Here is a 22,564-nt window from a genome sequence, read left to right on the forward strand (position 1 = left end):
GATGGAACAAACCCGCCTGCTCGGGGAGTGCTGAGAACCAGAGGGTCCCTCCGACGCCGCCAGCAGCCAACATGACTTGACTGCCCCCATCCCGCGCAGTCCCTACTCGCCGGGCGCCCCCACCCTTTCCGGGTGCGCGCGCACGAGCGGGCGAGCCGGGGAGCTGTGCGCCTGGCAGCCTGCGGGTGGCGGCGGCCGACAGGCTCGCGGGGAGAGGGGTGGCCAGGGCGGCGGAGGAGGAGCTGGCGTTGCAGCCGGTCCCCTCGGGCCGCGCCCCGCCCTCCGCCGCCACCTGCGCGTCCCCTCCGGGCTCTCCAACCCCCGGGCCAGGGCCGCGTGGGCTGTCGGTGCCGCAGCGGCCGTATCACTGCGTCCGCCAATTAGGACACTCGGCGTTTGGCTCCGTGGCGCGCGGGACGAGCTGAGCTGCCCGTTCTGGCGAGCGGAGGGGGCGCCGGCGCGCGTCCCTGCCGCCGCGCTCCCCGCGACGTTTTCGGCGGGGGTAGAGAACTGCTGTGACTTTTGAGGTCCTACTCCTCCTTCCGGCCGGCCTCGCGACGCGCCAGCTCGGAGCGAGGCCAGTGTGACCGGCAGGCCCCGAAGGCTCACTGCGTGAGGTTGGGGCTTGGAACGCGTCCGGGCGCCCGCGGCGCTGTGCGCGCTGGTGAGTTTGGTGGCGGGGTGGGGTATCCCCGGCGCGAGGGGCGGAGAGGACGTCGCGCTCTGCCCCTTGGTCCGCCCCCTAGTGCTGCCCCCACTTTGAGAGTAATTGAGACTTGAGCGTGACTGCGGAGCCGCGAGGATGCGGGCTCCGGGCGCGGGCTTTCCCTCTGCCCGGCGTGATGGAGCGGGTCGCTGAGCGGAACAAAGGCGCCCGCCCCGGGGAGCGGGTCCTGGGCTGAAGACCGCGGGCCGCGCGCCGCGACGGCCGCCTGCGGACGAGGGTGGTGGCCGTGTGGCCCGAGGCGCGGCGCGCTCCCCCGCGGGCGGGCGGCAAACCCTGAGCCCGGCACCTGCGCGCCACTCCCGGGCTTCGCTCCCGGCGTCCCGAGGAACAGCCGCGAGCCACTTGCTGGTGCCGCGGAGAGACCCACGGCCCCCGGCCCTTCGCCGAGAAGCCGAGGCGCCCGGAAGGGGCCGCGAGCCGTGAACTGAGCAGGCGTCTCCGGGAGCACTTCTGCACACCGAGGGCTTCCATGGGAGCGATTTCGCTCTCCCCCTGACCGCCCGGTCCTCCCAACCGTCCCCGCTGCCCGAGCATCCGCGCTGTGGGGCCGGGAGCCGCGGGGCTCCCCGCCGGCAGTCGGGAGTGTGAGGCTCGCACGGCTCCCCGGCAGCTCCGCGCCTCGCGGGAGCCCGAGGGGGCGCGGGTCCGGGGCGCGGGCCGGCCGGGCGTGTTTGATGGCTTCACTGAGAAGAGTCAAAGTGCTGCTGGTGTTGAACTTGATCGCGGTGGCCGGCTTCGTGCTCTTCCTGGCCAAGTGCCGGCCCATCGCGGTGCGCAGCGGAGACGCCTTCCACGAGATCCGGCCGCGCGCCGAGGCGGCCAACCTTAGCGCGCACAGCGCCAGCCCCATCCAGGATGCGGTCTTGAAGCGCCTCTCGCTGCTCGAGGACATCGTCTACCGGCAACTGAATGGTAAGGAGGTGCGCTGGCGCCTACGGGGGCTCTGCGCGGGCGGGCCGGGCACCGGTAAACCCCTGGGGCCCTTCGCGCGGTGGGGGAGAGCCGGCGCCTCCTGGCTCCCGCAGGCTCCCTCTCACCCCTTCCTGCCCTGTCTTGGCCGGGAGGCCGGGGCTGCTGGAAAGAATTACCTGCTTCTACTGTGCCCCAGCTGTAAGTTTGCTTTTATTGTGGAAACATGTCAGTACAGCTGGCTCCGGGTCCCCGCGTGCGGGAATCATTACCTGGCGACTCCAGCCCGAGTGCAGAAACTAGTCGCGCGGCCAACTGGGACCGGAGGCGCAGGCCGACTTGGAGAAAATCGCTCTTGCAGCTTTTAGCGTTTGGTGGGGTCAGACAGGGAGGGACGTTGGCGGGCTTAAATGTCTGCAAAGTCAAGGCCTCAGGTCTGGAGCTAATGCGCTTCGGTAGTAAGTTGGATGAATATGTCATCTCTGCGAGAGGCGGGGTGCACAGCGAATACGGAGGACTCCTCCCTTCCTGCTGCCTTGGTGGAGGCTGCTGTTAAAAACACACCCCGTTTCTCGCCCAGAGCTGCCCGAGGGCGAATGTTACAGTTCGCTGGTGGGTCGGGGAGGCAGCGTTTCAGAGCGTAGCAGTTAATGACAGTTGTCAGAATCTGCCCCATCTAAAATGTTCTCTTCAGCGCTCGGCGAGCAGGGGACGACTTAATGTGCCCTGGTCACACCCGGTCCCGGGACTGATGGGTCACTGGACACTTGCTGTCCCCGAGGTCAGAGTATTACCTACCCGGAGTGCAAGCAGCTCTCCAGGGTCCACAGGGCTGGTATCCAAGGCAGACCCAAGGCTGCCACCCCCCTTCCGGAGCTTCTAGCTCATGTTCTCATAAGAGTTCTAGAACGACAAGTCATTGCAAAGAAGGAGGGTATCAGATAGTTCTCTCCCTGCACCCCGGGGAGATCCCTGCTGGGTCCTTCTAGGTGGGCTGTGGTCAGGTCTCTGCGCGCCCTTTGTCGTAACCCTGTGGTCTTCTTAATGTCCTGTAACAAGTATCCAGGGGATGCTTTGAACTTGTATCTGCCCTGGGGAGCTGCAGTCCCCAGTTCGTTTCCGGACAAAGTAGGAGCGTAGGGTGTGCTCCTTACGATTCTGCACGGATACCTGCTATAGACCCACCCGGAGGACCCAAAAGAGAGAGTGCGAGAAAGCCTGGGTCTCGCCGTCAGCCTGCACTTAGGGACACAAATTATTTTAGTATTGGTTTCAGTTAGGAAACAAAATATGGTATAGCTACACCCCCAGATGCCTCAGAGAGGAATAATAAAATTCGAAATGGTACTTACTAAGTGCACAGACATGCAGGGACTCATTAAGCCTTTATAGCAATCCTAGGAGGTAGTAGCTGATACTGCCCGCTAAGGAGCTTGGTCACAGTCAGGGGGTGAACTTGGACGGTCTGTTCCAGAATTGAGGTTCTTAGCTGCCACATCAGCCTGCCTCAGTTTTTGGCATGTGTCAGAGTCAGATGGAGGGCCCATTAAGACACGGGTTTCAAGGGCGCCTGGGCAGCTCAGTCGGCTGAGCGTCAGACTTTTGATTTCGGCCCAGGTCATGACCTCGCGGTTCATGGGATCGAGCCCCGCATCAGGCTCTGAGCTGATGGTGCAGAGCCTACGTGGAATTCTGTCTCTCTCTCTGTCTCTCTCTCTCTGTGTGTCTCTGTGCCCCTCTCCTGCTCTCTCTCTCTCTCCCTGTCCGTCTCTCTCAAAGTAAATAAACATTAAAAAAGAAAAAAAAAAAAGACATAGGTTTCTAGGCCTCACCCCCAGAGCCTCTGATTCAGTAGGCCGGGGGTGGGGGCCCGAGACTTTGCATCTCGCCTAGCTGTGGCCTGGACCGTGGCCCACTCCCTACACTGAGCAAGCAAAGAGGAAAATCCATTCTCCTGAGGCCCTTGGGTCCAGCTGGGTGGGGGAGGGGGGAGGAACTTCTGAGAAGCCAGGAGCCTGCTTCAGATGGGCTGGGAGTCTGGCTTCTTTGCCCCTGTGCTCTTCTGTCTTGTTAGCAATTCCCCGGGGCTTAGGGGTGCAAGCCCTTTATTCCTCAGGAATTAATGGGGGCCTCTGGGAGCCTGGCACCGGGCATAGCATAGGAACAAGGCCACTTGGGTCCAGCCCTTTGGGTATGAGGTGGGAGCTGGCATTTTCAAGGTTGCTGAGCTTTCTCAGACTTTCCCGTGAACTCCTATGAAGTTCCGACAGGAGGGACTCAGGGACGGCTCCGCCCCCCCCCCCCCCCCCCTCGGCCGTGAGCACCGCTACCCCTAGGGGTTACTCACTCTTGGGACAGGTTTGTTTCGCGTCCCGAGAGGGGGCCCGCTGGGCTGGGCGTCCAGGGTGACCCAGGCTTCCTCAGAAGCCAAGTGTCCAAGTCCTGAGTCCTGCCTTTTGCAAAAAACGGTTACAGGTTGTTATCCTTCCTACAGGCTGAGAAGGACACTTTATTTATTTATTTTTTAATGTTTATTTATTTTTGAGAGGGAGAGAGAGACAGAGCATGAATGGGTGAGGGGCAGAGAGAGAGGGAGACACAGAATCCGAAGCAGGGTCTAGGCTCCGAGCTGCCAGCACAGAGCTCCATGCGGGGCTTGAACCCGTGAACTGCGACATCGTGACCTGAGCGAAGTCGGGCGCTCAACCGGCTGAGCCACCCAGGCGCCCCGAGAAGGACACTTTAAAGAGAAGGCCGAGATGCTGGTATGGAGGGGAAGCTCACAGAGAGAGAGAGGAGCTCGTTTGCTCCCCTCCAGGCTCTGTCTTGCACCTGTGTTCCCATTTCTTTCCGCGAGGGCCCCACTGCTGCCCCCTGATGTTGCGGCTGTACCCTCTGCCCAGGTCCCTGCCCTTGGTCTCTTGCCCGCCTTCCACCCAGCACACGTGGCTCCAGCTACCAGATTGGGAAGCACCGCTTCCCGAGGACCCAGCTTCCGGTGGCTTTCTGTTTCCTCGGGAATCAGGGGCAAGCCTGGAGGCCGCCACCGCCCCAACCAGCGTGTCCCACGCTCCCACCCTTGCCCGTTACCTTCCGCCTCTTCCGGCCAGACTGACCCTGCTTGCTGGGATGCCCCACATTTGCCTTAGGATCGTGGCCTCCACATTTCGGCCCCAGCCTTCGAGAAGTTGTCTGGGCGTGCCGTCCCTGCTCCCTTTCTATAGTCCTCCATCCTTGAAAGTTTGTCTCAAGGTCCTTGCCCTGGTGGTGGGAGTGGGGTCATGCCAGGCCACACGTCTGAGCTCTTCTGCTCCGAGTTGCTTGAGGCTTCCTTGTCAGCACTGCTTGGTAACCCTGGCTTAACTTCTTGTGCCTACGTGGGTTTATCTTTTGAGTCCAGAACTGGATGGTAGGCTTTTTCAGGGCTTGAACCATATTTTGGACTTCTTAGTATCACTTATATCCTTCAAGTATCTCCTGCAGCACCTTGTACGGGATGCGGGCACCTAAGGTTTATGGGCTGATTAATTGGGCGGTAGGTATACATAGGAGGTAAACGGTAGACACAGAGGAAATAGTCTGGACGCTGTCGTGGCTGGAGTGGGCTGCGTGGATGTGGTGAGGGGAAAGGGGCTGGAAAGACATGGCGGGGGAGACTGAGCGTGAGGAAACCATCTTGCCTCTCGCATCTCCCTGCCGCCGTCTTGCCTGGGCCATCTTGAGGCTGCTCTGGTCCTTCCCCCGCCTGCTCGAAGGGCTCCAGATCCTTCAGAAGGACCTGGAAGTCAAGCAGTTGTCTAGAATAGACAGCAACGCCTTTCGGTACGTTTTCTTTTCCATGTGTGATTTTATAATATGAATATGGGTTTATATCCTTTTTTTTTTTTGTAGGAGAAGATTAATTCGTGTTTATTGTGGAGACTTGGAAAATCTAAAAGACTTGCATGAAAGACAATAATGCTGTGTTTAAAGTATCTTAAGAAATGGCGGCTTGGTACCAGCATTAGGAAAAATGGACCAAGGGATGGACAGATTTCTTGTTAGAATTCTCCTGGAGCTCTGTACTTGACTTGGGACTTTCTTGTCACCTTGTGAGGAAATTATTTGCTTCTCCCATTTTAGAGCTGAGCAAAGGGTGAGAAACAGAGATACTGTGCGACTTGGCCGCGATGACATAGGCGGAGAAGGGCAGAGCCAAGATTTCATGAATATCACGGTACTTGTCTCCAGCCCAGCGCCCTCCCGAGGAGTCAGGGTGAAGAGGGAGGACGGGTGTGATGTTTCACTTGCCTCCCCCTTCCCCCCCATGCAAGCACCGGGCTCTGGCTGGGCACCCCCTCCCTCATCACGCCCCTGTGCAGTGAGACGGAAGGGCGCGTGTCACTCTCCACTAAGCCCGGGGCAGCTCTGTCATCGGAGGAAATGCAATCGATTCCGTGTAGGTTCCAAATTTAGATTTTCAGAAGGATATTGAGCAGAAGCAGGGTTGCTTGAAGAAATTGAAAATCTTTGCGGGAACAGAGGGAAGTCAAAATTACCTAACCGAGTCCTGCCCCCAAGCCCCAGGAGGCAGACCGAGCTGTGGAACCCACCAACAGGTTCTCGGTCACCCGAGCGCGGCCTAGCCGGCCTGGTGCCTCCGGACGGAGGGACAGGGGTGGAGATTTGCCCTCGTAGGCCTCCACGGTGGGGGGGGGGGGGGAGTCAGCAAGAGAGGCTGGCATTTTAGGCATGTCTTCAAGGATGCCAGAGCCAGCCCGGAGCTGTTTCCCCTGTGCTGCCAGGATACAGATGGGCGCGTGTGGACCCCCAGCACTGGATGGGACCGGCGTTTGCTGTGGGAAGGAGGTAGGGGGGAAGGAGGCAAGGGCCAACGTTTGTGTTAAAAATCACTCACTGCGATGAGTGTCAGGAGGGAAGCAGAGGCAGCTGGAGCCTCCGTGGGCTGCCTGCAGGCAGGCCTCTGTGGCAGGCAGGGGCCCCAGCTCCGTGCACAGGGGGGAAGGCTCAGTCCCTTTCCCTCCGATGGCCTAGAAGCGTCTGCTGCAGCCAGCCCCTCCTGGAGACACGGGGAGCCCGCTCTTGGGCCGCCCTCAGGCGCGGGCACAAGTGTGCTGGCCGGTCTGTGCGACAGGCAGCTTGCCAGGAGGTTCAGCTGCTGCCTGCCCGGCCCAGAGGTAGCGGGGAAGAGGCCGCCGTGTCATTCTCGAGGAAGAAATCCAACCCCCTGACCTTTGCTGTTGCCAAATCTGGAGTGTCCTTTGCAGACAGGAAGAAGTCTCGGTAATTAGAGCCAGACTTGACGACGAGAAGAAGGAGCGGGGACCTAGTAAGGCGAGTGTCAAATGAAGAAACTCCGAGATCGGAGAACCTGCAAGTCTTTTTTTTTTTTTTAAGATACAAAATTGGAACGGGGCACCTGGGTAGCTCAGTCGGTTGAGCGTCCAACTTGGGCTCAGGTCACGATCTCAGAGTTCGTGAGATCGAGCCCCGCGTCGGGCTCTGTGCTGACCGCTCGGAGCCCGGAGCCTGCTTCGGATTCTGTGTCTCCCTCTCTCTGTGCCCCTCCTGCGGTCACGCTCTGTCTCTGTCTTAAAAATAAATAAACGTTTAAAAACATGAAAAAAAATACAAAATCGGAAGAAAGTGTGTTCACTGGGGCATCAGGCAGACTGCACTGGCTTACTGATTCCGTCCCGTGTTAGCTGTGTGACCTTGGACAAATCACTTCACCTCTCGGCTGTGAAACGGGGCCCTTGTGAGTCGGGATGAAATGGAATTTGGAAGGTGTGGCCCGAGCCCTGGGGCCCGGTGTGTGGCACCTGGGAGAACACAGACACCTGGAGGGAAGGGACTCTGCTGGCCAGTCCCCCGCCCCGCCCCCCACATCCTTGATGGTGGGAACTGCACTGGCCCCTCATCAGTGCTCAGCAGATATTTGTGGCCCGAACGGGTGAACCGCTAGCCGTGCTCTGTGGCAGAGCGTGGTCACAGTTATCTGTGACGTAAGGCTCAAAAGGGGTAAAAGAAGGTCCTTTGCCGTCTCACTTGCTTGGTCTCTGATTTAATTGGACTCCTTCTCTCTTCCGGTGTTTGTCGGAGGCCGCATTCCGTTTCCTTCTTCCTCCTCCTTTCTTCCTCTCCCTCTTCTCCTTCTACAGATGATGCCTTTGGGTGACGCGCTTGAGGCCTAGGAGATCTGTGTGCCTCAGATCCCGTTGTAGAACATGCTGGTCCTTCACATGTGTGAGGAGCGCTGCCTCACCGCCGGGCGTGGGCGGGAGGCCCGCACACAGAGAGGGTGTTGGAAAGGTGCGTTTGTGGTTTCAACAGGTGCACGCACTAGGTTCTGGAAGAGTGTTGGCACAAGTGTGGAAGGACGGAGGCGCGGACTCGCCCACGGGAGGTGCTTAGCCGGCAAGGGCTCAGCTTGAACAGGAGAACTCAGAAACTTGGGACACGGGGACCCGAGGACGCAGGTGGGGAGAGCACCCCGGGGCCTGAGGTGGAAGCAAGTCACAGAAGACAGTCCGGGCCCCGGGAGCGGGAGTCCGCAGGGGGGCTGGCGTGGGGAGATCCACGCGTGCGGGGATCTAAGGCAGGCTGCGTGGCGGGGGAGCTGGTTCCGAGGGCCAGGTGGAGACTGCTTTGAGTCCCAGGCTGGCTTGGACTTAATTCTGTAGACATGGGGGGTGGGGGGGGGGGGACCGGGTGACCCGGGGCACCATGGCGACGTAAGGGAACCGATGTCACGGTTCAGGGCCAAATAGGTGGGAAAGTGGCTTAAGATCCAGTGGTGGGTATGAGGTGCCTCTGCTACAAGACGCAGCTGGCCCTCCGAGCTTCAGAGGCCGGGGTGCCCCTCACTTTGGAGCCCTGTCCTTGGCCGCATCCTGTGCCAAGAGCCAACACCTGGAATTGCCCCCTCCGGAAAATCCGAAGCCTTCCTCAGCGCGGAGCCCTGCGCGCTCCCCTTGAGCTTGCTCTCCCCTCGCCTCCCCTGCTGCTCTCCTTGTGGAACCTCCCAGCCCCCTCCGCCTCCCTCCAGTCTTCTCCAGCTCAGCTCCCTGCCGGGGCTCCCCTGGCGAATCCTTCTGGCGCCTGATCTCTGTGTCCTCTGCTCCATTTACCTGTTGTCCCCCTCATCCTGAATCAGCTTATTCCCCGGGGAAAAGTCCCGCCACGGCGAGGGGGGGCACCCTTAGGACGCACACCGTGCAGTCTTATGGTGGGAGGGGTGGGGGGGGGCGCAGCTTGTCCCCGCACTTCTGTTCCACACACCACACAGCTTTCTGTTTCCCCGGCCAAGAGGCAGCCTAGGGGCTGGGGGACTCTGCGGAGGGTCATGGTGGGGATGAGGGGCTGGGGAGTTCTCTGCTCCAAGCCCAGTCTTGCCCTCCCCCTGCAGCTGTCTGGCTTTGTCTCAGCTGTGGCTGCTACGACAACGATCCCCCGGGCCTGCCTCCTGGGGCCACCACCCGGCCTCTGGGCCCTGCCACCCCACGGAGTGCCCTGTTGCAGGTCTGAACCTGCTTCCCTGCACGGGGGAGGCGGGGGGGACAGAAGCTCCCCACCTCAGCAAGGAACTTTCTCTCCCTCCCTGCTTTCCTGATGCCCTGTTGCACTCGCTTGGTGGAAGGACCTTCTTCCGCCTTCAGTATTGCTCCTCGTAGGTCTTTAGACTGTTCTGACATATGGATGGCAGTTGGCTTAGCCACTGATAGAGAAGTTCTCCCTTTTAATAATGTCCCTGTCATTGCTAACTGCGGAGCCTCAGCCTTGCCATGCATGAGAAATAAACCGCTGCCATCATGACAGGCGGCCACATCCAGACACCGACACATGAGCAAGCTGACGGTTAATAGGGGGCAGGATTCTCCAAGTGCCTCCTTCCATCCTGGCCCCAGACACGGTGGCTAATTGTGTGATTAGTGTTTACTGAGGGATGTCTAATGGCCATCCATGCCTTGTTAAGTGCTGTACCTCCCTGTAGAAAGAACACGGAACTAACCGGAGACCCGGGTTCTCATTCTGCCATCTTTCTAGGGACCAAAGTCTATGCATGTGTAAATGAGAGTTAGGTGACTTTAATTCTCGGATTATGGGTCACACCCTTTTCTTCCTTCTCTTTGCATGGGTCTGCTTTTAGCCCCTGTTCATCTCTGCCTCGCATCATAATGAATTGTGTATACGCGGCGGACCCAAGAGTTTGCAAGAGAATACATTTTCTTTGTTTCTAAAAATCCTTCTCTAGGTCGTTTGGGAATCAATTGGCCATCAGGTGACTTGTTCTCTCTTAGCAAGGCCAGAAGTAGTGGCTTGGCTTGGCATCATGAGGTCGTCACGATGATGTAATGTCGGAGCTAATTGTATTTCTCTTGGTCTTCGCGGTGACAAGGCAATTCCAGTCATTGCCTCTCCGTACAAAGAAGGAAGGGGCCACGCCTGCTCCTGCTGTTGAATCAGGAAAGAAAATCTTTTCCAGAAGTGCCTCTGGCGCGCTCTGCGTGTGGTCCAGAAAGTGGTCACGTGACGGGCCTTTGCTTTAAGGGACTAGAAGGTGGGACTCAGAGGTCCCGGAGAGCCAACTAGAGATCTCTAAGGGATGGCCTTTGATGAGGGCCAACAAGGAGCTCCGCCCTCAGCAGGGGAATCTCCCTCCCTTCCAGAGAATAGTTGCTTTCCAGAGAGAGTATGGCGGAGGCAAAAGAGGAAAGAGAGCATGGCATTTGCATTGTGAAGCCGTGGTGCCTGTCAGCCCCTCCACACCCCCAAGTGCATTTTCAGTGAATATTAAAATGAAGCAAGAGTCTTTGCTAACTAAACGTCCATGAACTAGAATACTCAGATCCTAGGGTTAGCTTGGATTTGCCTTGAAGACATCTCACCGATTGAAAACGACCACGCGTAGCCCTATTTGGTCACTGCTAAGGTGCACATTTATGTGTCTCTGAAATGAAGATTCATTTTAGGGTCAGTCATGTGTCATAGTTTAATTGGTAGCACTTTTTCCTCTGCGAGTACACAAACATGGTAAAAAAAAAAGTTTAGAGTTGAAGGCGTCGTAGGTTTGGGGAATGTCAAGTATTTGTATATGTGTGTACCGTAGTTTACCCTACAAAGGATTTTTATTGGGCACGTAGTACGTATCAAGTGTTTTGTGTTACTTGATGGTACATCAGATCTTCTTACACCATGAGGCCCGTTTCACCAATGAGGAAGCCGAAACTTTGAGAAGTAAGTGAGTTGTCCGGAGGCACCTCTCTGTGTCTCCCTTTGTGCTGAGGTCGGTACTCGCCGACCCCTGGATGTGTGACCCAATCCTGATCAGCGTCGGTGGCCGGACCGGGGATTGCGGAGTGGCGGGCCTGGGGGTGCAGTGACACAGTGGTGGCGGGGAACCTTCCTCCCCTCAGGTTTTGCAGTTACCAGCGTGTAAAGTTGTAAAGCTGTTAGTTCTAGGGCTCTCAATTATGCTGTGAGAGCTTCAAGTCCAGCCCATAATTAGAACAAAATGTGAGAAAAGTGAAATTGATATTAAGTTAATTAAAAGGCTTTGCTTATATTTGCAAGGAAATTAGCACCACAAGAGTGCTGACAAGTGCACATTGTTAGTTTCTTCTTCGTGTTGGGCAGCCCTCGGCAGGCCTGAGGCAAGCTCTGTCCTTGGCTTCTGCCCTGTGCCCTCTCTACAGTCTAGTCTCCAGTTTATTGGTATTCATGGTGGCTTTAATTGGGCAAGCTCGGTGTGATCCTGTGAGGGTCATTCTTCAATGGAAAACAAGTCTTGAGTAGTAGCCACACCATCCAGCCGAGGGCCCCGGACCCAGAAGTGTGTAGACACATCCTCCTGAGAAGCTGATGCCACGAGCTGGTCCGCGGTTCTCTTGAGTCCAGAAGGGAGGCCCTTTGGCTCCAGTGCACCTTTCTTCTCATTCCCATTCACCATCCTGATCTGTGCTGGAGACTTGAGGTTGAGTATGTGGTGCAGAACTTTAGTTGGGAGCTCCCGGAAGGGAGGGACAAGTCTTTTTTACGACACTGTTTATACCAGATCAGGGTCTGCATTAGGGAAACGGACGTCAGGCAGCCCAGAACTTTCCTTGCCTCTAGCTGGGGAGGCAGAGCTAACGCCTTTGTTCGCCAAGGCATTTTCCTCTCCTCTTGGGCACACAGCTGATCTTCAGAAAGCCTCGCCTGCAGTTAAGTGGGGCCATGTGACTGAGTTCTCGATAGAAGGTGGGTAGAAGGGATGTTCGTCGCCGGTAGGCCTGGTCCACAAAATCCCCTGTGGAATCCACGCTTTATGTCATTACCTGCTAGTGGTGGCCTTGGAGTCCACCTCTCGGGGGACTGTAAGGTGGATGGATCCTTAGTCCCTGAATGACTATGTGGAACAGAGCACTATCCTCCACAGCTCTCTCTTGATGTCCTCGTGCATCGGACCATTGTTTTAAGCCCTTGAGATCGTGGAGCTTCTCTGTTACAGCAGCCAGTGTTAATTATCCTAATGCCATTAGGTAGGCCTGCAACACTAGTCCGGAGGCTAGACCCAGAGACTCTGGGTCTCTGTCCTTGACCAATATGATCAACATGTACTGATTGGGTTGAACAGTGAGTGGGGGTGGGGCAAGGTGGTTGGATTGAAATCTATCTGGTTCTGGACTAGCTTCTCTCTGTCTGATCTCTTGGCTTTAAGAAAAGAGTCTTGTTCCTTAGTGTCCCGGTGTTCTATTTACAGAATGATGGAATGATTGTAATCATCCCCTACTTATGCTCCATGTTGGAGCTGAGGGATAAGTATTGAAATATAGCTAAGCTGTTTGCAATTATAAAGAACTAAATAATATATGCATTGTCTTTATTACGGCTTCTGCTGATAGGAACTGGCATTTTTCAAGAGGAGACAAACTGCAAAGGTTAGCTTAAGAATTAGCAATTTAAAAAATCATGATCTTTGCTGCCGCTGCATTTTAAATCATGCAAACATTTATGTTTGTGCCAAAGTTCCACAATCTCTTTTAGAGCAATTACTGAAATGCATTCACAAGATAAAAATGGAGTTCAGGGAAGAATATTTAAGAGCCCTCTAATGATGTTACAAACTTTGCTAATTTGCCAAGTTGTTCTAAAATCCACTTTCCTTTTTTTTTTTTTTTTTCCCCTGCCTCCCCGTCTTCCCGCAATTGAACTGATTCCAGAAGATTTGAGGAACGGGGCTGAAACTAATAGTAAAATACACAACTCTTATAACGTACCTTTTCAGGAGCTCCGTCTCTTCCTTTATCAGCCGAAGGGGAGCACTCAGGAAGATGTAAGCACCCCCGGGCTGTGTTTAGTTGCACAAAGCGGTTTGGGGAGAAGGCAGCAGTTACCAAATGGATGCTTTGAGTCAAAAGTCTTCTGCTGCTCTTCAGGAACTTGTGTTCTGCGACCCTTGGGGAAAAGTAGACTGCCCTATGTGTTCCTTCTCCCCCTCCTCCTCCCCCTCCTCCACCTCCTCCTCACTCAGAGGCCAATTTTGCACAACAGCAGCTGGTGACGGGCTTGTGGTCCCTCCCCTCCCAGCCTCACTGCTAGGTGGGTGTCCCAGCTTCCTCTTTAGGGCTGCAAGAACCCACATCTGTCCTCCTTCCCCACAAGAAAGGATCTCGTGTTAACGGCGCACAATTTTGTCAGAACGTGAGTTCATGGTTACCTCTCAGGGACGGTTCTACTGAAAGCCTCATCTTAGTGGAGACCGTTCGATGCCCCTGAATTCTGGACAAGAGCCAGATGGGCGACCCCGGCCCCGCCAGCTGCTTCCCTAACCAGCTGATCTCCAGGGGGGGGGCATTCGGTGGACTGAGCATGGGCTTTCGCGTTTGACAGATTTTTCTCGAACTTCCTCTTGGCTACGTAACAAAGCCAGACCCAACCTTGGGTTTTGGGCAGCTCCGTGTTGCTGAGCCTCAGTTTACCCGTCGGGAAAAACAGCAGCTCCTCCTGTGAGTATGATAAAGACCGGATGAGATGACATCTGTCGAATATGTTGCAGCATGCCTGTAAATAGGAGAATATTGATGAATGATTCGGTTAATACTGCCGTAGGGGGGGTCAGAGCCATTATTGCTCTCTGGAACAAGACGGCCCGGCCCCTCTGGGACTGCTTTTCTCCCCAGCGAAATCTAGATGGGCTCTAAAGTGTGTTCAAGTTCTGTAATTGTGTGGATCAGACAGGTAGAGTCAGTGATTCAAAGGCGTCTTTTCCTGTAGACAGCGGTTGGTCAGCATTGGTCAGATCTGCATTTTTTGGCAGCAATAAAAAGTTCGGTCCAAAGGACCGAGAAAGGATTTCTGTAACGTGTGGTGGTTTCAAAATGTGTCTGCAATTTTTTTTCGTCTCTCTTCCTCGCAAAAGGTGGAGTGCTTCCCCTCCCATGGATCATCATCGGCTGGCCTTAGTGACTGCCTTTGAGAGGCTAGAATTCAATGGAAATGATGTCGCAGGACTTCCTAGGCTGGGTGGTAAAGGACGATAGAGTTTCTAGCAGGTGCTGTCTCTGCGGATGTGCCCCTTTGAAGCCTTGAGCCACCTGTCAGAAATCAGGCTGACCTGAAGCCGCTGTGCTGGAGAGAGACCCCCGGGGTGGGGGGGGGGGTGAGAGGGGGAAGGGAAGGGGACTGGGGGGAGGGGAAAGAGTCTCAGCTCTTCCAGCTCCCACTGTTTCTGTCTTCCCAGAGCAGGTGCCAGAGTGTGAGTGAGTGCGCTTCAACCTACCCCACCCCCACCACCCTTCCCTACCTATCCGCCCCTTCCCACCTCTCACCCCTCTCTAGTCTTCACCCCCCACTTTTCTCCTTTCCCCACCTATCCCTCCTCCCCACCTCTTCCCCTACCCCACACCACCTTGGCCTTCAAGCCTCCCTAGCTGATACCAGCTGGAGCTGAGAGGAGCCGTCCCCACCCCCAAGTTCTGCTTCATGAGCAAAATTACATGGAGTTGTGGTTTTAAGCCAGTAACTTTTTGGGTGGTTTGTTAAACAGCAAGAAATAACTGGAACGCTGGGCCAGTACCTCTGTGCTCAATAAGGTGTTCTTTTTCTTCTTAACCACAAGAAACAGATTCCTGGGCTGCCTGGTTGGCCCAGGGGTTGAGCATCTGAGAGTCGATCTCAACTTTTGATGTCGGCTCGGGTCACGATCTCACCGTCGTGGGATCGAGCCCCGCATCGGGATCCATGCTGAGAGTTCGGAGCCTGCTTGGGATTCTCTCTCCCTCTCTTGCTCTGCCCCACCCCTCTGAAAATAAAGAAAATAAACATTAAAGAAATAGGAGATTCCTGATGATGATGGCGACGGTGATGATGCTAACAGTGATAACTATGACAGTAGCTAACATTTACTGTGCATGTGCTTCAAGTGCCCAATACTGTTCTAAAGACTTTATATGGACGTAAAAGTGGGAAATGAATTTTTTTTCTTAAGTCTTGGGTTTATATGCCACTGATAGGCTGTGGGTTGCAGCGTGATTATCGCAGGGGGGGTCAGGTTGGCCAAGAATTTCAGACATCTTTTCGCCAAGTTCCTGACTCGGCCAGGACGCGCGTGCGCACCCCTGGGGTGCTGAGGCAGGAGAAGGAAGCGTGGCTTTTCTGCGGCAGCTCCTTCCCGCGAGGGCGTCTCCCTTCACTGAGCTTGAGCATCGTGTCTGGACTCACGGACTCTCACGCCAAAGTTCCTGACATCCCACTGTACTCTCGCAAACCTACCCTCTTCTTCACCAGAAGTTAAAATAAGTCCCTTAAGCTTCTTTTCTTCTACTTAAGCAGACTGAGAAGTTGGGGGCTTGTCTGGACTATGGTCTTTTTTTTTTTTTTTTTTAATATATGAAGTTTATTGTCAAATTGGTTTCCATACAACACCCAGTGCTCATCCCAAAAGGTGCCCTCCTCAATACCCATCACCCACCCCCCATCAACCCTCAGTTTGTTCTCGGTTTTTAAGTCTCTTATGCTTTGGCTCTATCCCACTCTAACCTCTCCTTTTTTTTTTTTCCTTCCCCTCCCCCATGGGTTCCTGTTAAGTTTCTCAAGATACACATAAGAGAGAAACCATATGGTATCTGTCTTTCTCTGTATGGCTTATTTCACTTAGCATCACACTCTGCAGTTCCATCCACGTTGCTACAAAGGGCCATATTTCATTCTTTCTCATTGCCACGTAGTACTCCGTTGTGTATATAAACCACAATTTCTTTTTCCATTCGTCAGTTGATGGACATTTAGGCTCTTTCCATAATTTGGCTATTGTTGAAAGTGCTGCTATACACATTGGGGTACAGGTGCCCCTCGGCATCAGCACTCCTGTATCCCTTGGGTAAATTCCTAGCAGTGCTATTGCTGGGTCATAGGGTAGGTCTATTTTTAATTTTTTGAGGAACTTCCACACTGTTTTCCAGAGCGGCTGCACCAGTTTGCATTCCCACCAACAGTGCAAGAGGGTTCCCGTATCTCCACATCCTCGCCAGCATGTATAGTCTCCTGATTTGTTCCTTTTGGCCACTCTGACTGGCGTGAGGTGATATCTGAGTGTGGTTTTGATTTGTATTTCCCTGATGAGGAGCGACGTTGAGCATCTTTTCATGTGCCTGTTGGCCATCCGGATGTCTTCTTTAGAGAAGTGTCCATTCATGTTTTCTGCCCATTTCTTCACTGGATTATTTGTTTTTCGGGTGTGGAGTTTGGTGAGCTCTTTATAGATTTTGGATACTAGCCCTTTGTCCGATATGTCATTTGCAAATATCTTTTCCCATTCCGTCGGTTGCCTTTTAGTTTTGTTGATGGTTTCCTTTGCTGTGCAGAAGCTTTTTATCTTCATGAGTGGACTATGGTCTTATAACGAGGAAACGCATCACCATCTCACTTTTCCCAGAGTAAGAGCGTTTCATTTCAGTCCAAACTAGGACAGACGATGCCTACGGCTTTAGCCCTTCACTGAAGACCAGGGGACGCCACAGACCAGTGGTTCCCATGCTTGTCCGAATTTCATATGCACTTGGGGACCTTTGGGGAAGTACCAAAGTACCAGCTCCCAGATCCCTCAACCCAGAAGTTCACATTTTGCAGATCCCGGTCAGACATGGCTCTGGAAATCCTTATTTTTCAAAAGCTCAGTAGGTGATTCTGATGCGCAGCTGGGAGGCACCGAGACGGTTGCCGCCTGTGCTTTGAAGTGCTTCTGAGTCCTTTCCTCACGGCAAAACCTTTCCTGCCTTCATACCTGCAGACTGCTTCTTGGAGAGCAGATATCACCCCTGGTTTCAGTGTCTGCATCTGTAAAAATATCATCGATTCCACCGGGCTGTTGGGAAGCTTAGATGAGTTTTACTCGCATGGGATGTTTGATACGTTCCTGGCTTCTGGTAGATTTTTCTTTTTTAACTTTCAAACGCAATTAACGTGACTGCCAGCATTTGCCTCTTCATTTCAAGATTTTGAAACGTGCCTTCAAAGCTGCTCTTTTCTTTTTCTTATTGTAAGAACGCTTCACATGAGACCTGCCCTCCCGATCAACAGGTGTTGCTGTGACCCAGGCAGGTGGCGCCTCCTTTTGGGGCTCACGGCACCTCTGTTCTGCCCACGCCACACCCACATCTCATGGCACCTGGGTGTCTTTTGTTGGGTAAGCTGGATCTGGGTGAATGTATTTCTTAAAATTTTTTTTAATGTTTATTTTTGAGAGAGAGAGAGAGAGACAGACAGACAGACAGACAGAATACGAGCAGGGGAGGGGCAGAGGGAGACAGAGACACAGAATCGGAAGCAGGCTCCAGGCTCTGAGCCGTCGGCACAGAGCCTGACCCGGGGCTCGAACTCATGAACTGTGAAATCATGACCTGAGCTGAAGTCAGATGCTCAACCGACTGAGCCACCCAGGCGCACCCCCGGGTGAATAGACTTCATTCTGTTTGCTGGGAGTACAGTTTTATCTTTTTCTGTAAAACCTACTTGTCCTCTGATGTTTGCTAACTCAGTTGACCGTGGTATTGACCTTCTGGTTTTACAAGCCTCTGCCTTCAATCTGTTTGTAGACAACGGTAGCTACCGACAGCAGACTCGTGAGAGCTCTCATGTCTCTTCTGTCACTTTCTGCTCCCTGTGCCTGGTGTGGCCCCATGTTTGACCGAGGACTTGGGAATTGACTCTGGAAGGTTTCCATCTCCGAGCTCTGCTCCTGGAAGTCTGTGTTGCACTTTGCCACCACTGCGGTATCCCCAGCCAAAGTTTGGATCAGGCCACTCCCTGTGCTCTGGTTGCCTGTTTATTTTTTTTTTTAAGTTTATTTATTTATTTATTTATTTATTTATTTATTTATTTAGAGAACGAGCAGGGTAGGGGCAGAGAGAGAGGGAGACAGAAGATCTGAAGTGAGCTCTGCCCTGACCGCAGAGAGCCCGATGCGGGGCTCGAACTCACAAACCGAAGTGTGAGATCATGACCCGAGCCAAATTCCAGCCAGATGCTTAACCCACTGAGCCACCCAGGTGTCCCCGTTCACCCGGGTTTTGTTCTGTGCCCCCTGGCAATGCTTGTCTTCCCTTAGCACGAAGGCGCCTTCCCTGAAGAAGGCGACCTGTCATCTCAGAGCTCCTGAGCGTGATGAGAGTCTGTTTGGACCTGATATCTTAGTCTCCGAGAAGACAGGTTTCTGCAGTGTGCGGGAACTTTCCACAGCTTATGAATTCTTTCCTGATCCTGTATGGTTGTCTTGCCCACATCTAATTGCACATGCCTTTACGTAGCCTTTTTTTATTTTCCCCTTGAGTCTTTCGAAAGCGTTCAACTTGGTTCTCACTCATAATGCCACCCATTTATGTAATTTAATAGAATTGTGTCATTCCGGTAATAAGCACGGCTGGCGCGAAGAGGTTTGGGAAAAACACAAGGGGTTGGTGGCAGGTATACAACTCAACCGGTAAGGGCAGAAGCAGAGGTGGGGGGTTGCCCCCCAGCCTGGTCAACCGCACGCTGGCACCTGTCTGCATCCAGTTCCACGGAGGTGATGGAGGGGTGGTGGCCAGACTGTCTGCGTGTCACTTAGGGAGCATCCATGGTTTGTTCGCTGTGATAAGTCAGGAAGCGGGGAACATCAGAAATGAGAAAATAAGACTTACAGCTCTGTAGCATTAAGATAAGAGCCTCTTCTTCCTTCCCTGTTAACATTCTTAACATCTTTAAGATCATGCTTGCATAGAAATGTTTGCGTCCTATGCTTTCTCTTAACATTTTTATACAAATACTTCCCCGTGCTACTAAGCACTTCACAAACATTAATTTTGGTTATGATACGGTATTTTCATGCAACGGTTTTAAATTTTTTTTTAACGTTTATTTATTTTTGGGACAGAGAGAGACAGAGCATGAATGGGGGAGGGGCAGAGAGAGAGGGAGACACAGGCTCCAGGCTCCAGGAAGCAGGCTCCAGGCTCTGAGCCATCAGCCCAGAGCCCGACGCGGGGCTCGAACTCACGGACCGCGAGATCGTGACCTGAGCCGAAGTCGGACGCTCAACCTACTGAGCCACCCAGGTGCCCCCATGCAACGGTTTTTACCGTAAGTCTCTCTCTGTCCCTTCCATATAGGCAGAGATACAGATTACAGCATTAGAAAAAACTCAGGTTTTTTCCTTCCTCTGTGGGGAAAAAACCCGGTTCTTTCCTCCTGTTTCTGTCCTGTGTGTCTCCTTTATTACTCACAGAGAACACTTCATTTCTGACGCTTCTGGTCACCAAATGTTGTGGGTTTTACCCACCAAGCAATTCTCTGTGCCTCCAGCTGAGGGGTCTATAATGCAACTCAATTCTGATGCTGTCTACCTGGGGAGAACATCAGATGCCATAGGTTAAGGGCTCAGTTTCACAAGGCTACCCCCCTCCTGTCCCCCGCAATTCAGATGTCCGTCACAAGCCCGTGTTGTCCCCTGAGCATCTGACCAGCTAGCTCTAGATCAGAGTTGCCAGGGACCCCCTCCTCAGGTTCGATCGATTTTCTAGAATGACTCACAGAACACAGAAACTTTCTTACTCACTTTCATGGGTTTCTTATAAAAGGATATGGTAAATGATACAGTTGAGTATCCAGATGGAAAGGATGTATAGGGCTGGAACATGGGGGCATCCGTGCCCATTTGGGGCACTGCACTCTCCCAGCCCCCTGATGCGCTCAGGAACCCGAAGCTCTCGGAACCCCATCCTTTTGGGATTTTACGGAGGCTTTGGCATAGAGGCACGATGGATCATTAACTCCATTTATACCCCTTCTCTTTTCCAAGGAGAATGGGGGGCGAGGCTGAAAGTTCCAAGCTTCTAATCATGGCCCAGTCCGTCTGGTGTCACCTAGAGTCACTGCGTTAGAACAAGACCCTCTTATGACCCAGAAATTTCCAAGGGTTTTAGGAGCCCTGTGTCAGGAACCAGGGCCAGCGATCACTAGAGAACAAAAGATGCTCTCCGTGCTCTTATCACTTAGGAAATTACAAGAGTTTTAGGAGCTCTGTGCCAGGAGCTGGGGCCAGAGACCAAATATATATTTTCTGTGATCTCACAATTGCTTTCAAATTTTTGTTATACATAACGGTGTGATGAACATCTTTATATATAGAACTTTATATCCAGCATCTGATAGAAATAGTCTCATGTGGAATCGGTAGACCAAAATGTATGGGCTTTTTAAAGACTTTTGATATATTTTGCCAAACTGGTTTCCCATTAGGTTTGTATGAGTTTATATTTCGCAGCAGTGTGTCAGAGTCCTCGCATTACCTTTATCTTCTTTCACAACGAAGAGACGGTACAGTTTCTAAAACCTTGCTAATTGGATAAACAGTCACATCTTCTCCTTTTAGCTTCCATTGTCTTGATTGGTAGTGAGATTGAATATTTTTCCAAATACGATTTATTTGCATTTGCTCTTGGTGAAATTTGAAGCTCTGCTTGGTCTGTTAAAAACAGAATTTATCTGTTGATTAATGGAATTGTTGATTTGCATGCATTTTTTATGTGGTGAAGAAATTATCTTTGTCTTCAGTATTTATCACACATGTGCTTTCCAAACTCCTCGCTTACCTTTTAATGTCGATGCTTTCTTTGGATGGGATGTAGTGGCTTCACATTTTCCTGGAACATTTAACTTCACAAGTTGTCTTTGATTCGGGGTTTGAAAAAAATACTCGCATGTATTTTTTCTGGCTTTATTTAAAAAGTTAAGTTGAATTTTTAGCTTATCACTAAAAATATACTTGGGAATTATGCTGGGGGATTATACTTGGTAGTTGAAGTTCTAGCTTGATCTTTTCCACTTACTTTAGTTATTTCAGTCCCATTGGTTGACCTTCCCACTGACTCAGGCTTCTCCTTTGTCCTGGTCTCAACTGTTATATACAAAAGAATAATGTTTCTGACATGTCTGTTCTGCGAATGTCGTGTCTCGATTTGAATCAGTACCAGGTTGTATCAATGAATGCGATCCTACTAGTCCTCATCATTTATCTTCTGTTGGTCTTTTTGTCCTTAGATGCTTATTGCCATGCCTCTTTTTGGTCACAACATCCACGTACTGGAATTCCTAATTTTGTCGGTCTTTCGCAGACCAGTAACATTCCTGAGGGAAAGGTATGTGGATGACAGATTTTCAGAAATCTCGTTTTATATTTTTCCTTGGCTTTTACATATATGTGCCTTAAGTACAGCATTTCTTTCTTGGAGTCTTTTCCCAGCAAGCTGTGGCATTTTATTCTGATAGTTAGTACTGCACTGCAGAAGTTGAGTCCGTCTGTCCGGCCATCCACTGATCCATGGATCCATCCATGTATCCATCTAGGACCAGCTATATAATTTGCAGCGCCCACTGCAACATGAAAATACAAAGTACCTTGTTCACCCATCATGAACAATTTCAAGATGGCGACGGCAGGACATTAAACCAAGTGCAAGGCCCTTTAAGTTCAGGGCTTTTTGATTTCATGGGCGCTTACGGAGCCCGCGCTACGTGTTGTGTGCTCTCAGGGAAAGAGCCAAGGTACAGTGCAGTGGGGGGGGGGGGGGGACCTAGGCCACTGAGATGTAACGTTGTCCATACCTGATGGAGGTGTGCCCAGGATATTGTGGATGCACAGAGGAGAGAGAACTCCGCCAGACCTAGTTGCCAGAGAAGGCTTCTGGAGGAGACGGTCCTTTTACTGGTGTTCCAAGGCTTTTGTTCTACGTGATGCTGGGAACCTTTGGAGAGTTTTGAGCTTCAGCTGGTGGGTGGCATGCCCCAATTCAGGTGTTTTCAAGAGATCACCTTGCTGTGTGCCAATGACGTTGCAGGGGACGGCGTGAGAGCAGGAATGGAAGCGATTGGAAGGCCATTGCAGCATTCCAGGCCAGGGGAGGTGAAAGTGGTGGCTTGGATCTGTTTGGAAATAGTGGAGGTGGTAGGAGGTCTCACATCCCAGGTGTATTTGGAAGATAGCACTGTGACGATCTGTGGATGGAATAGATACGAGGTAGGAGAGAAAGAGAGAAGTTAAAGAGGACTCTGGTTTTACTCTAATCAGTTAGAGAATGGAGTTGCCATTCACTAAGATGGGAAGACACGTAGGAGGGCAGGTTTGGGAGGGGATGATGCATCCAACTTTGGACACCTTGAATTTGGGATGCCTATTAAACATCCAGGCGGAGGGGCACCCGGTGGCCCGGTCGGTTGAACGTCCGACTCTTGATTTCTGCTCAGGTCGTGATCCCAGGGTCGTGGGATCGAGCCCTGTGTCGGGCTCCACGCTCAGAATCTCAGAGAGAGAGATTCTCTCTCTTCCTCTGCTCCTCTCCCCCACTTCCATGCTCTCTGTCTTTCTAAAATAAGGACAAACAAACAAGACATCCAGGTGGAGATGACGAGTAGACA

At 52.8% G+C, this 22,564-nt stretch overlaps 1 protein-coding gene across 2 annotated transcripts in view; it reads left to right on the plus strand.

The window, feature by feature from the left end:
- The first annotated feature begins 243 nt into the window (after nucleotides 1–243).
- The window catches only part of GALNT17 (polypeptide N-acetylgalactosaminyltransferase 17), a 447,627-nt gene continuing 425,306 nt past the window's right edge, over nucleotides 244–22,564 (plus strand). Inside the window, exon 1 of one of the 2 annotated variants that reach the window (XM_025923309.2) lies at nucleotides 244–1,639. In XM_025923309.2, the coding sequence (XP_025779094.1) occupies nucleotides 1,402–1,639 (238 nt within the window). In that variant the 5' untranslated portion in view covers nucleotides 244–1,401. Of the gene's footprint in view, nucleotides 1,640–6,043; nucleotides 6,075–22,564 lie in introns of those variants that run through there. The other variant, XM_086691905.1, reaches the window with a different exon arrangement.

Source organism: Puma concolor, chromosome E3 (assembly GCF_028749965.1).
Source record: "Puma concolor isolate L17-30 chromosome E3, mPumCon1.1.hap2, whole genome shotgun sequence".
In the NCBI taxonomy this organism is placed as follows: domain Eukaryota; kingdom Metazoa; phylum Chordata; class Mammalia; order Carnivora; family Felidae; genus Puma; species Puma concolor.